The sequence below is a fragment of the Zootoca vivipara genome, chromosome 7 (assembly GCF_965207765.1).
Source record: "Zootoca vivipara chromosome 7, rZooViv2.hap1.1, whole genome shotgun sequence".
Taxonomy (NCBI): Eukaryota; Metazoa; Chordata; class Lepidosauria; order Squamata; family Lacertidae; genus Zootoca; species Zootoca vivipara.
The window spans coordinates 26,321,101-26,336,701 of record NC_142590.1 but is presented as its reverse complement, the minus strand read 5'-3'; the positions used below and the strand labels follow the sequence as shown (position 1 = coordinate 26,336,701).

General features: G+C 40.8%; 1 protein-coding gene across 1 annotated transcript in view; it reads right to left on the bottom strand.

The window, feature by feature from the left end:
• Positions 1-6,196: 6,196 nt before the first annotated feature.
• ZNHIT6 (zinc finger HIT-type containing 6) overlaps positions 6,197-15,601 on the bottom strand; it is a 40,438-nt gene continuing 31,033 nt past the window's right edge. The window contains exons 9-10 of the mRNA XM_035123685.3: positions 13,665-13,789; positions 6,197-6,598 (exon numbers count right to left, since the gene is read on the bottom strand). Of these exons, the coding sequence (XP_034979576.1) occupies positions 6,534-6,598; positions 13,665-13,789 (190 nt within the window). The 3' untranslated portion in view covers positions 6,197-6,533. The remainder of the gene's footprint in view (positions 6,599-13,664; positions 13,790-15,601) is intronic.

Sequence of the window (15,601 nt, the reverse complement as noted above, 5' to 3'; positions counted from 1 at the left end):
GCATCTGCATACAGTTCACCCAAATTCCATAGCAACCACACAAATACAAATTAATGTTTTTGGGGGTTTTAAAAAAAATGTTTTCCGGGAAATAGCTTGGAACTTAAAAGGGCAGAATGCACTGTTTGTAAGCAAACACAGCTTGAATTGGGTAGTATTACTGGCTATAATTTTTTTTCTGTGTCTATCTCCTTGCAAGTTGAGGACTTCTATAAACTAGAAATATTTTGGTATTCATCAGTGCCTTGAAAAAGAGTGTCTCTTATACTAATATTCCTTATACATGTTATTAGAAGCAGCAGAGGCAGAAGGAGAATGCTACACAAATAAAGCTCTATTTCTGAAATTACTTGCAAATCCCACTGCAACTAGTGGGATTTATTAAGTTTGCATGTGGCTTGAAGAACTGAAATTAGATGCTTTGGATGCTAAAGCTTCCCTTACTTTTGCCTTTATATGCAGTTGAGAGAAGAAGGCAAAACCAGTCAGAGGCAGCAGCACCAAGTGTTAAATCTCGAAGACCTTTCCTACAACAAGGAAGCAGCTGAAACATTCCTGAAAGTTATCTGGAGCATTTAAAAAGACTCAAGAGTATACTGTATTGCCTTTTAAAGCATCCTTTCCATGCCTATTCATCCATACAGTGGTACCTCGGGTTAATTTGTTCTGGAGGTCCGTTCTTAACCTGAAACTGTTCTTAACCTGAGGTACCACTTTAGCTAATGGGGCCTCCTGCTGCTGCCGCACGATTTCTGTTCTCATCCTGAGGTAAAGTTCTTGACCCAAGGTACTATTTCTGGGTTAGCGGAGTCTGTAACCTGAAGCGCCTGTAACCTGAGGTACCACTGTATTCCCAATTGCATTTGAAAAATTAGCTTCCAGTGATTATGCTTGCCAAATACCTAGGGCATGTTGGTCGTTTTCAGAAGGTGGTGGTAGTAATATATTGCACCAGACAGCACTGTGTACCATTGTCATGTAGGGATGCAAGTGGCGCTGTGGCCAAAACCACTGAGCCTCTTGGGCTTGCCGATCAGAAGGTCGGTGGTTTGAATCCACAAGACAGGGTGAGCTCCCGTTGCTCTGTCCCAGCTCCTGCCAACAGTGGCGTAGCAAGGTCAGGTGGTACCCGGTGCAGAAAATTTCTTGTCACACACTCCCTGCGATCTACTCACAGTATAAAAAGACTGCCTGTGATCTACCCATTGTCATTGCCAGTTGTTGTTGAGCTTTTTTTAGGGGAGGGTTGGCCAAAGTTGTTGAGCTTTTCTGGGGGCAGCCCGGGAGCGCGAGCCTGTCAAAACGAAGGGGGAAGGCTACCCTGAGTCATTGGGGGAAGGGGGGAGCTGCTGCCTTCCCCCAATGACTCAGGGTAAAGGGACCCCTGACCATTAGGTCCAGTCGTGATCGACTCTGGGGTTGCGCGCTCATCTCGCATTATTGGCCGAGGGAGCCGGCGTGTAGCCTCCAGGTCATGTGGCCAGCATGACAAAGCCGCTTCTGGCAAACCAGAGCAGCACATGGAAACGCCGTTTACCTTCCCGCTGTAGCGGTTCCTATTTATCTACTTGCATTTTGACATGCTTTCGAACTGCTAGGTTGGCAGGAGCTGGGACCAAGCAACGGGAACTCACCCCGTCACAGGGATTCAAACCGCCGACCTTCTGATCAGCAAGCCCTAGGCTCAGTGGTTTAACCACAGCGCCACCTGGGTCCAATGACTCAGGGTAGCCGCGCCAAATGTCACCCCCCTCGGAGATGACACCAGGGCAGTCTGCACCCACCTTGCTCTGCCCCTGCCTGCCAATCTGGCAGTTCAAAAGCATGCCAGTGCAAGTAGATTAATAGGTACCACTGTGGCAGGAAGGTAAACAGCGTTTCTGTGCACTCTGGTTTCCGTCATGGTGTTACATTGCACCAGAAGCGGTTTAGTCATGCTGGCCACATGACTCTGAAAAGCTGTCTACGGACAAACGCTGGTCCCATCTCAATCTCTAGTGGTTCACTATAGAGCAGACTTCAGGAATTGCTCATAAATTCCCACATTTCCTTCTGTTTTGCTGCAGCTGTCATTGCTTACAACCAGCCACACCTTTCCCTGGAAGGGTGCAATACAGATTCATGTAGAAGTGTTTTTAGAATTGCCTCTTTGTGCACATTCAGGAAGCTGGGAAAGCAAACAGGGTGTTGCGAATCCATTTTGTTTTAAAAGGTTGCTGAGTCACACCTGGCAACTTGCCAGGAAGGCTCACCCTTTAAATGTGGATTTTTCATAGCCTAGTAAGACATTTTGTTTGGGTGGGCATGTGCAAAATATGACTAAGCCCCACCTACTAGCCCTTCTGCAAGTTCTGCCTATGCCTCCTGAGCTTTAATCACTAGTCGTGAACATACATGATTGTATACATATCTAGCCCCAGTGCCAATCCTTATTGATATGTAACATACCTTGGTTCTCAAATGCCTCGGTACTCAAACAACTTGGAACCCAAACACTGCAAACCCCAGAAGTGTCCCAGTTTGTGAACTTTTTTCGGAAGACGAACGTGCTCCATTTTTAGTGTTACAGTTCTAACTTGAGTGCTGCACTTCCATTTTGAGTGTTACGCTGAGGTCTGTCTGTTTTTGCTATTTGTTTTGTGTTTTGGTGGCTTTTTTTGTTTTGTTTTTGTGACTGTGTGGAACCCAGTTCAGCTACTGATTGATTGATTGTGTGACTGCAGTATATTGTTTATTGTTTTCATTTTATGGCTCAGTATTCTTGTTAGATAGTAAAATTCATGTTAAATTTCTGTTTTAGAGGTTGTTTTTAAAAGTCTGGAACAGATTAATCCATTTTGCATTACTTTCTATGGGAAAGCATGCTTTGGTTTTGGAACGGACTTCTGGAACAGATTAAGTTTGAGAACCAAGGTACCACTGTATTAGTTTGCTCCCGAGTATAAAACGGATCATGCTATAGGTTAAGGAAGATGTTACGTGAGATATAATTTTGTGACCCAATTTTTCAGCCAATTCATATCAGACCATTAATTCTTTTCTCATTGTCAATAAAAAAGTATTTTTCAGCAACAGCTGTATCAATTTATTCGCTTGTTCATGAAGTAGGCTTCACGCTTCAGGCAGTCACAATTTCAATCTTCCTTCCCTGTCCTACTAGCGGCCCCCACTAGGAAATACTACTAGTTAAAATCTTGGGCAGCTATCTGCAGTCAGTTGCAGAGAGTTCTTGGCCAGCCAGGCTGTTGGTCTCACTCAGTATAAGTCAGCTTCTCATAGACTATTCCTTAGGGTCCTCTGAACAGGCAGTTAATCTAGTAAACAGACCACATGAATTGTTTGGCTGTTGCTTTGGTATTGCACCAATTTTCTATGTGCCCTGAAACAATTACGGGGTTTGCTACACCGCCCCACCTCCTGTGATTTTATTTTTTTTGGTAAAACAAAGACAATAAAGTCATTGTAATAAATACTTACTCACTCTTTCATGCGAGGACAATGAGCTAATGTTTATTTAGTACTTTGAAGCTGCAAATGTACCAACACATGAGCTGAAGTTGCTATTGCCGCAGCACTTTTTCCAGTGCTTTGTCCAATCTAGCTTTAAATGACTCAGTTAATGAGATGCTCACCATTTCTCCAGGGAGATCATTGCGCAGTGCAGTTGAACAAGTTGTCAAGACTTTTAGGGTACTCATCCAAAATCTATCAACTGCTTGATTTTGTTGCGTTTTCTTATTTAAACTGAAGTCCATCCCAATCCACCTGGTCTATTTGGCTGATGCAGTTATGGCACACCACTGTCTACAGCTTCCTTATAGCACAAAAGGAGGCAAAAGTGGAGGCAAAAGTCAGCCCAGTGGATTAGGCAGCTAACAATATTCAAGTTCAGGAGATTATCCATGGCCAAATGTTATACTGAACAGCTTCAAATGCATATACTGTTTGGCTTCTCTTCTATCTAATACATTAGCTCATTTCAGAACTACAAATTAGCAAGGAACACATTGCACCTTTGCAAATAATTACAGTTGTCATTAACTAATTATAAGCTTAAACTATTAATGTGTCATTTTGAGGAGGGCTGCACTGGAGAGGAATTGTGGGAGCCTCCCCCTCCCCCTTCTTCTGATCAGGATCCTGAATCTTCCCAGGAGCATGAGGACAGTATAGATTCGGAACAGTGGCTTGCAGAGGGACATAGTTCAGAAGGCAGAAGCTGGAAAGTACTGGAAGGGGAACAGCTAGGAGGAGAAGCACTGGGAGAGATAGAGAGTTAACAGATACACTGTCTCTGGAAAGCGTTCATCTGCTCAGCCCAAGGTGAAGAAGAGCAGATAAGGTGGCAGCACAGAAAGCAGTGGTTACGGGATCAGGTTACAAGATTCAGTAGTGATGTGGGCGACTAGGGAGGAAGTGGGTGTAACCCTTAATTGGGAGCACCTTCATTCCTAGGAATGGATTCTTTGTTCTCTCGCTGTAATCATTAAAGGTTATAACTGGTAAGGAGAGTGCTTTCTCTTTGTTCTGCTTATCTACGGCCTGAAGCCTGACATCATGCAAACTATATAACACAATGCAATCCCCTCTTCTCAAACCTATTATCCCAGAGCATAAAATTCAACATGATTTGTTTCTTGAAGCCCGGTTCAAGCAAAGTTCCAGGAACATGTTTAGAAGAGGAGTGCGTTATGTGTCCTCTGAGAAGCATCTATTTGTTTCAGTTTTCATGGGCAGAAACTGAAGTCTTAATGAACCATTAAGGCTGTTGATGGGCATAACCCAGCCAAAGTAAGACTGACTTCAGATACTGATCTCACTTCACATTTCAATTGTCATCACCAGTCCACTATGGAGTGTAATTTTGAGGGCGCACAGCAGCTGATCCTTCAGGTGCATTGTATAAATCAAGAGAGAAACAAAAAAATCGCTGTAGACCACCTTATAAAAGCTAGTTGGGCTGTGAACTTACCTTACTTACCACATATACACACAGCACAGGAAGAGACCAGCTACAATGTAAAAAGAAGGGCAATCAACATATAGGGTCTTCCTGATATGAAAAGCTTGTTTGAATTACCTTTGAACCCGACTCCATGTCATCAGTTACATTACGGTAAGTTCTTGCCAGTTTAGTCCTTGATAACAGCATCTTGCCCGACAGGTACTCTTCTGAGCACATGATGAGGCAAAATTTCTCTAGATTCCATCCACTTCTGCTGCATCATGAGATTTGGCTCACTAGGTGGTAAAATCTTTCAATAGTATGTTAGAGTAGGGCTGGATCTAGACCCATCGAAGAAGCATTTAAGTTAAATGGGTTGCGAACTTTGTATGAGAAATCGGGTTAGCAAAAATGGAACTCCATAGCACCATCTTGTGTCATAGTGTTAGAATGCATAAACAATGCATATAAAGTGTTTTTTCTTTGCAAATGTAGCTGAGTCCTGGATGTCCTGGCTTTCTCTCATTTTCTTGTTTTCAATAAACTCACTAAGGGAACTTCAACACTAATCTCTCCTTAATATTTACCTTGCCTGCACTCTAGTTCAGAACTAGTCCATCTAGTTCTGTGACTTCTACATGGATTGACAGCCACTTTCCAAGGGCTCAGTGGCCTTGCCATGCCAAGCTACCTGAAATTCTTTTACTGAGATGTGCCTTGGGCTGAACCTCACACAATTCTTTCTAACAATGGTCTGGTTTGTGCATCACAAAAAGACTGGCTTAGAATGAGCACGTGAGCATGCATGCTCAAGATGATCAGAGAAGCTTTGCTTCTCCCTGGCCATTCTGCTGATGTACTGCACTAAGCCTCAGTATGTTATCCAAACCCAAGTTTGTGGTTTAGCTCTCCTTGACAAACCATGAGCCGTAGAACATAGACCAAACCTTGGGTGCAGCTCATGATTGGTTTGGAAAGAGCTAAACTGGAAGCCCAGATTTGGATGACATGTTAAGCCTAATGATGTCTAAGCACAGCGTAGCAGCAGAACAACTGGGAAGGAGCAAGTGGCTGCAATTTCTCTAGGAGCCCACAAACTCACCCCAAGCTGTTGCTTGGCTTAATGTTATGTGCAATCCAGACCAATATATTAAAGCAGGGATTTATTCCAACAAATACTTGTTTCTTTTATGAGTTGGTTGCTTCTGTTTCATGTTCTTTACCACACCCAGATATTTGTACTGATGAAAGGAGAGTTAGGTGCTTTATTAAAAGTATTTATAGCTTTCCACTTCAATAAGTGGGAAAAACAGCCAAGCGTACAAAGATTGGCAACAGAGTCCTGTAAAATTGTAATTGTTACATCAGTGATTTTCACAAAAGAAAGCTAGAGCTAGGCACCTTAATCTATAAACATAGATTAGAACATAATGTAGAACATACATTAACAGATTGCAGTGCTTTTTAATAGCCATAGGTTTTGGATACTATTAATAAAAAGCAATGCTCAAAACTAATTTGCTGAATATATGTTCAACAAGTCAGGTGCAAAGCAAGTTGCTTCAACTCCACATCCGATTTTGCTTTGTCAGGAGCTATCATGGATTTCCCCTTCTTCCTCAGACGCGTTTTCCTGATTGGATTTACTGGCATCTAAAGGAGAGAAGGGGAAAAAATACAATATTTATATATTTACTAAGCTAACCCCAGCCCCGGTTTGGCACACTCCACAAATGTTTCCTATTATTCTCTTCAATTTAAATTGATTCTTATCTACTATTTTTTTTGTATTTTTATTTATACCACTTACAAACTTTGGTGATTAAGTGATATAAAAAGAGGTGGAATAAATGAATAATAAATGCACATTTCCACAGTACATAGTTACTTGCAAAGTAACTATCAATCATTCATTCATTTATAAATTGTATACTGCCCTTCATCTGTAGGTCTCAAGGGTGGTTCACAATATAAAAACTCAGTATAAAACTACAAAATACACAATAAAAAAACAAGAACAAAAAAATCCCACAAACCAATAAACCTCCCCCCCCAAAAAACACACACATTTAAAAGGGGTATAGATGTTCATCATTAATAGGTGGACGTTCTACCAATTGTTCATGGAGTTACTCCTAAACCAATCCCTAAACAGAATCCAAGAAAGACTGCCATGTGGTGTTGGACTTCTTGCCTGAGTATTGTGTTTATTGACCAGACCTGGGCTTATAGTTCTGGAGGTGCAGGCTCTACATAGGCTTGCAATCTCTGAGGAGGTTTGGAAGTGTAGGAGGGCTTTGTAAGGGTGAAAGATTGCTTGGCTGATTTCTTGTCCTTCTCCTTAGACAGAGGAGTCAGGCTTTTTTTCTTGCCCCTAATTCCAATGAGGATAGCTTCCAAGTGGTGCTCAGAGAGTTACCTTCTTTAAAACGGGATTGCCTGTGACTGTTGCCTCACATCTACCACAAAAACTGCATACTTTTTTCTTTTTTTAAAAAAAATGTATAACTTCCTTTCTAATGCACAAGGTGGCTCACAACAATTCAAATCACAATATGAAAATATAATAAAAATGTTCCTTCTTGATGTGCTGTCGGAGACCCTGGATGCAGCTTCAAGTGAGTGCTTCTAGCAATTCGTTGGCCAGGAAGACCACTAAGAGGGAATTTTCCTGAGTGAGTTTCTTTTCTATTTCATTAAACATTTCTTTTGTAGGACAAAAGGATGTAATTCTTTCTATATAACTGATGGACAATACTATCTATTATCTAGCCTTTCCTTCAAGGAATAAAGCCAGCATATATACGGCCTTTATAGATCTTAAAACCGCCTTCGATTCCATTTCATGATCCAAGCTTTGGGAAAAATTGAAAGCCTCCACAATTGATCCTTGTTTATTACAGCTTATTTGATTGCTATATTCGAATACCAAACACATGGTACGTTGCTTGCAGCAGGACCACCTTACGAGTCCAGTGCCTACCATGCGGGGAGTTAAACAGGGACGTGTATTAGCCCCTCTATTATTTAATTACTTCATCAATGATGTCGTATCAAAACAATCGAAATTAGAGTTCCATCCACCCCAATTGGCAAACAATAAAATATCTATACTATTATATGCGGATGATGCCCTGATACTGTCTAGGACCCCTGTTGGATTACGATGGGCACTTCGCTCTTTGGCGGGATATTGTCAAGAGAACCTCCTTATGATTAACTATCAAAAGACCAAAATAATGTCCTTCGCAAAACGTCCCAAAATTCGAACATGGACTATAAATGGTCGAAGGATTGAACAAGTTCATACTGTAGTTTAAAGTATTTAGGAGTAGTGTTCCATGATAATGGTTTAACAAAAGCCCATATAACTAATGTAACAACAGAAGCTAACAAAACCGCTCTTGCTATTATAAGATTTCTAAGAACAAAAGGCGCCCATTACATTCCAGCAGCATTAAAGCTTTATGAGGCGAAGGCACAGGCTCAACTACTCTATGGGGCTCAACTACATGCCCCTATCCCAAGTTTAATCCAATTAGAAACAGTCCAGTCAAAGTTTATTAGAGCGGCTCTCCAAACAGCTCCCTGTGTGTCAAATGGCACCTTACGGTTAGAAACAGGTATGATACGGGTGGAGGCAAAAATCTGGATACAAGTGTGCAATCTATGGCTGAAATTACATCACAATCCTCAGGGCCTGGTCCCGTTGATACTGAAAGAAAACTATCGTTCACCATGGATTAGAGCCATTGAAAATAAGTTACAAATTATAGGCCTTCAACAAACCCACCTCATCTCCTGTAATTACAATATAGCCAAAAATATAGTCAAACAGAGAATAATTGACACTGAGAGGCAGAATGATTTAAATAAAGCTCCATCTTTCCCTATATTGGAAGACCGAAGAGATCTGTCGCTTCCAGCTGATTATCTAACCCACTTAGAGATACCATCACACAGAAGGGCATTTACTCTGGCCAGGTTTCATATACTGCCATCAGCGGTTCTATATGGGAAGTTTAGACAAGTTCCCCAAGAAGACAAGACTCTGTCCGTGCAGTTCTGGAGAAATAGAGACCACCGCCCATGTATTTTTTTGTTGCTCCTTTTAGAGACCTCCGAAACGAATCTACCCTAAAGATATTTTACGAGTTACCTGGATGATCTGAAGAAGTGCAAATTAAATGGCTCCTTTCAGACTCTAATCCAAAGGTCACCACTACGGTGGCAAGATTCTGTGCAAATGCTATCAAAATTCAGTGCGCCTACACAGGAAGTACTTAAATTAACTCCTGAATAGAGCCAGACAGATTCCATCCTAATTTATAGCGCAAATCAATATAAAAATAAGGATCAACGGTTGATTGATCCCTTTTAGATAAGTTATTTTGGTTTACTTTTAAAAGTTTTTAAAAAATATATATTTTAAACATTAATGATGTAATGTAAATGACTGTGCTGGACGGTGATCGTAACAAAGATTTATCTATCTATCTGAGGCTAAGAGATAGCGACTGGGTCAAGGTCACTCGGTAAGCTTTAAAGCTGAACCCGGGTGTTCCCAATCCTAGTCTGGCACTCTCAGCATACTGGCTCTCATAAGAAACTGTATTTATAAAGCAAAACTGGATTCGCGGAATACAGGGTGTGGTGATGTATCACTAGGTGGAAAGACTCAACATGACAGCCATCATTTGTAATGTCAGGCAGAACAGAATTTGGCATTTCGTTAAAACTTCTGATTTACACAGAGCACTACTGAGAATTGGTCTTGTTTCATGTTGGAACCCTTTCAACGAAACTAAGACATGACACATACATGCTGCCTTTTTGTATAGTTCAACATTTCAACATAGCGTTTGCAAGTCTGAGCCAAAGTGAAGATGTTACAGATTCAAGCTGCCCAGAGTCCCAGGACTGACTAATGTCATCATTTCCTTTTGTCAGCCTCCCCCTCCCTCTCCCACCCTCCAGTTCACCCCAATTCTCCTGCCACAGCCCTACCAACTCCTCCTTAGATGAGGTCAACACACACACACACACACACACACACACACACACACACACACTGCATGTTTGCAAAGGAAATACGCATAATCTTTCTTATGGGTGTTTTCATTTAACTAACATTGCTTAATGCCAATGTGCCTTTTTGCACATATGAGGCTAAAGGCTTCTTATTAGAGAAATATTACTAGGATGGAGTTAATGGGGAATTGCTATGTAGTCATGAAATGCTGAGCAGATGGTCAGCAGGGGTAACACTGGGATCAAGTGTGCACCTGTATAGCTTCAATGGAATCTAGACAAGAAAATAAAAGCACTTCACCCAGAAACGGCTGAGGTCACATTTTGTCTACATTAAATCTAGTGTATAATCAATTAACATCTATATGCCAGATATGTACTGAGTACTGAGATAGAAAGAAATGTTTTTGTCCCTAAGTCTTGTAATAACTTCTGTAATCCTTTAGTAATTCTAGCCGTGACTATGCTTGCAGACAGAAAGGCGAACACCTGTACTTTCTTTAAACAAGACCAACCATACTAACCCCATAAAGCAGCATAAACAATCTGATTTAAAATTACTTTTAATTTGAAGGCTAGGGCCCTTTTTCTATTACACTTTCATCGCAGAACACTGCCTTCTTTTTAAGGGGAATACTGGATTTTATTGTGTATGCATATATAAATTCAGGCTGTGTCCTTTGTCAATTTAAGCAGCGAAAAACACATACTTTCTAACATATTGCTCAGTTACAAACGTGACTAATGAAATATCAATCTTATTCAAAGACAAGAATATAAATCCAGAATTTTGGTGATCTCATTGCAAGGCCCACTGTAATATGTTTCCAAGGTGACCAGAACAGAAAGAATCTGCTGTTTCAATAGGCTCATGAATGTTTTCAAAGTTTTTGGGTCTCATAAGAAAAAACATTCCGATATTTCAATTCTAGAAGTGTTTGGTTGTGACCTGCACTTATATCCACATTACTACTGACTATCTATCTATGTAAAATAAAATAGAAAAATTCTATATAGGTGGCAACTAAAATACCATGGGAATGCAAAAGCTTGATAAGAAACAGCCAATCGGGCACAATTCACAGCAGCTTCTTAGCTAGAAGCTTTTGTAAGGTTCAGTTTCCCATTCAGATTAGCTAGTGCTCACATGTTCTACAAATGGAAAAGTGTGATCCACATTATGCTATTAGCAGCTAGATTATTATTTTTTGTTCAAGCTACTGAACATACTTATAGAGCAAGCTTTTTGGAAAAGGTTATTTTGATGTAAACCACCTTGTACTCTGGTTATATATACAAGACATATGTATACACAGAAACATAAGCAAGTGAAGCAGAATATCAGAAAAGCTTCCGTAGCCCCAAACTTATTCCAGAAGACAACAATGGCATCTTCCCTTTTTAAGATGTATGCCGTTACTGTGCCTGCTCAGCACTGCCAGTGCAACACTGTAGCCATTTACCACTGAAACCTACCCTGAAGTGTTTGATCTTTGTTATTTGTTAATTATTATTTGTATTTATAACACAATTAAATTTATAACACAATTAAAAATCATGAACTAAAAACTGCAAAAACAACCAATATCGGAACAAAAAACTGCCGCACAGAAAAGAGCTACGCTAAAATACCACAATATACAACTAAAATACAATGCAAGGGATTAAACATCGTTCCAGCTGCATTTAAAAGCTCATCTTCCATTAAGTGCAGCACCCTCAACTCCTGAAAACGTAGCAAAATTCCTTCCAAAGGAGGAAGGGAGTCTGCAGGTAGCACAAAACACTGCCTTTTCTGTGTGGTATCTTGGTATAACATGGAGTCAGTCTATGGCAGGAAAATATGTTGCTATGCACACTGGAAAGTTACTGCAGCAACCAGAGAGGTAAGGTTGTGTAGAGCTCCCCCCCAACAACAACAACTTTTTGGTACTTTTCATGTCACCCTTCGATTCTTGATTCAATTTGGACTCCAAGCAACATTTCTGTGCCAATTACTAATATATGTCTGGCTGCAAAACAGCCGGCCACCCAGATGCCACTGGGTTCTTTAAAGCTGCACTTGATAACCGGATAGCACTTTGAGATGCATTCGTTATTTTTTCTTTTGCATCCACTCTACCCAGAAATATCGGCCAAATGTATAGGCTATAAAACTCGAAATCACTTCGGCATGTTCAGATCTAGCGGATGCCTTATTTGTCATAAGAATGTAAGAGAGCCTTGCTAGATGAGACCTAAGACCCATCTAGTTCAGAATCCTGTTTCTCACAGTGGCCAACCAGATGCTAAGGGAAATCCACAAGCTGTGTATGCATGAAATAGCCCTTTTATGCCTTAGCAACTGATATCTGGACCATGCTTCCTCTGAGCCTGGAAGTAGCATATAGCCATCATGTCCAATAGAAACATTAACATATTTATGTGGCAGAATATTAAAATATTATTTCTTCCTAGCATACTGACTCTGGAATATAGGATATGACCAGGAAAAAGAAATGGAATAATTCTGTTCCAAGGTATTTTGAAGGTTTCACAGTAGAGGAAGCAAACTTTTCTCAGTTATGTAACCAACCATAATTTGTAAGAGATATTCAAGCATTGCCTGGTGCCTTCAAACTTCCAGCTACCAAGCAGGCATTTGATCTGGTAAAACAAATCAGCTGCAGATGTTAACAAATGCTATGCTGCAAAATTGTCTGGAAGGTTATTCATATAACAGGTATGTGTTTGTCTACCCTATCAAATGTGATGGCTCAAAAACCCGGAACTATGCTTTTGACGCATTTTAGGTATATTTTGTCCATGGAGTTTTCTTGGCAGGGATACTGGAGTGGCTTGCCAGTTCCTTCTCCAGGTGAATCACGTTTAGTCAAAACTCTCCACTATGACCTGTCCATCTTGGGTGGCCCTGTATGGCATAGCTCATAGCTTCTCTGAGTTATTCAAGCCCCTTCGCCATGACAAGGCATTGATCCATGAAGGGGATCAATGTTCTCGAAGCTACAAACATGAGTTTGACCAAACTGCAGGAGGCAGTGCAAGACAGGAGTGCCTGGCGTGCTATGGTCCATGGGGTCACGAAGAGTCGGACACGACTAAATGACTAAACAACAACAACAGGTATATTTTACATTATCATAAACTGGTACATAAAATGCTAATGGTATTACAGTGATTAAATGACTTGAAACCTAACTAGAAGGGATCAGCATATACACGGATAATATATATATTCTGGTGGTTCCCTTGTTGCGAGAAGCCAAGTTGCAGGGAACCAGGCAGAGGGCCTTCTTGGTAGTGGTGCCTGCCCTATGGAATGCCCTCCCATCAGATGTCAAAGAGAAAAACAGCTACCAGATTTTTAGAAGACACCTGAAGGCAGCCCTGTTTAGGGAGGCTTTTAATGTTTAATAGATTATTTTATTTTATTTTTCTGTTAGAAGCCGCCCAGAGTGGCTGGGGAAACCCAGCCAGATGGGTGGGGTATAAATAATAATAATAATAATAATAATAATAATAATAATAATAATAATCATTATCATTATCATTATTATTAACATAATTGCAACAGGGCAAAATGCTTTATTATTTACAAGCTGATGCTCATTCCTGGTTTTAACAGGATAAAGAGCCTTAATTCTTGTTTGCATAAAATGTTATTGCATTGTAATGTATAGTTTCTTACCCTGGCCAAGAATCACCATATCCGTCTGGAATTTCTTCAAAACAATATGCAAAGTTGGGTATTCTATGACAACCTTCCCTTTCAAATTGTCTCGAAGGCCTTTGCTGGCATCCAGTTCTTCGTACCTTTGAAAAAGTAATTGCAAAGGTTTATCGGCAAGCAGATATTTGAAAGCGTTAGCAAATCAAACTTATTCACAGGCATCGCGACAAATCTCCCCTCCTCCAAATCCAGTAGCGGCAGTAGGGCTGCAAAGGCGGTGTTGCACACCTGTTTTGCTGACGGGAATCACTGCTGCCATTTACCAAGGGGGGCGATGTAAGAAGCACAGAGGTGCTGGATTGGCTTCACTATGGCACCCACGCCGTGCTGCGCTCTGCACTCGTCAAATCCAAGAAAGGAAAGGGCAGTTCTGCAATCCAACATTGTGGCCAAAGTGTGGCTACCGCCGTAGTTTGTGCTGGAATAAGAACCTATATAAGTAATTCCAGGTCTCGTTTTGTTGATTACGTCATAAAAACCTCCCACTTCAGACTTCCCTTCTCTTGATAGTGCTGAAGTACCATGGCCATTTAGGATTAGCTCCACCATTTTAAGGGACAGAGTTAGAAAATAAAAATCTGAAAGGGAGGCTATCAGTGTACTCTGGGATAGATGTGAACCAAATTTCAGCTTCCTGGAAGTAAAACAAACATTTCATAACCTGTTGAGTCAGTCAACCGAAACCACTGTTTATAGATATATATATATATATACACACACAAACACACACACACACACGTAATTCAGTTTGTATGCTGTGCTGTATACATGGAGGCACATTCCCAGGCTGCCACTGGAAATCCCCCAAAGCTCATTCTAGTATTTGAAGCAGCAATTGCATGCCCACAGCTCAACATTCCGTACCAATGTGCAGTTCTCTGCTGGGTTGTTGGCCTCTGCCTCGAGACACAAACAGAAAAAATGGTTCATTTTTAGGCTCTTCAATATAACTTGGGCTGCAGGCATGTATCAAACTTTGGTTTTGCAAGTGATGTGGATATATATCACTTGCAACCCTTTTATGATTCTTTCGTTTTCGTATTCCTCTAGTAACAAGAGTGACTTGATTAAACTCAATAAATAATATGACCATTCTAGGCATGTCCGAGCAACGTGAGGGTCCTTTTGGACCTGGAAAAATGGGGGTATAATGGAGGTGGGGAATAACAGGGGGCAGTAATGCACACTGCACTGACGTGCACAGGGACCAGATTCTCTGTGCGAAATTGTTGCCGCCTATATAAATTTGCAGCTTTCCAGCCATGGCACCCGTATACCCTCCTTTGCTGCCCACCAAGGCTCTCCCATTTTCTATTTTAAAAAAAACTGGGGGGGGATGTTACCAGTTTTGGGGAGTGCTGCCTTCTCCGTCCATTTTATTTGTTTTAGTGGGATGCAGGTATTTTGCGTGATCTGGTTTTTCTTCTGTGAAGAAATGTGTCCTGGGCTCAAAAAGGTCGGGAACACATGTTTACAAGTAGCTCAATCATTTGAGGGAGATATATAAATGCTTCCTTTTCCAAAAAATAAAATAAAATCCAGTAATTAGGGTATCTTCTATCTGACTTTAGTGTTCACAACATTAAGAACTATCGTAGTTAGATGGCAAAGGTAGGATAAAATTATATCAATATACATGTGCAAAACTTTGAAAGTCACAGAACGGCACAATTATGTAGCGAAACAAAACCAGAAATCTAGTTGATGAAATTAAGAACTACAGTATTTGTTTGTGGAAATAGAATTTAAAATGCCATAACTTCATAGTATAATCCACAGCTACTCACACCAGCAGCTCCAAACTAAACTCCCGAAAGAAAACCTCATTTTATTTGTGTGTTCTGGCTCATCCATGTGATTTGGATCAGCCAGCCAATTCCATATAAGGGAGACTT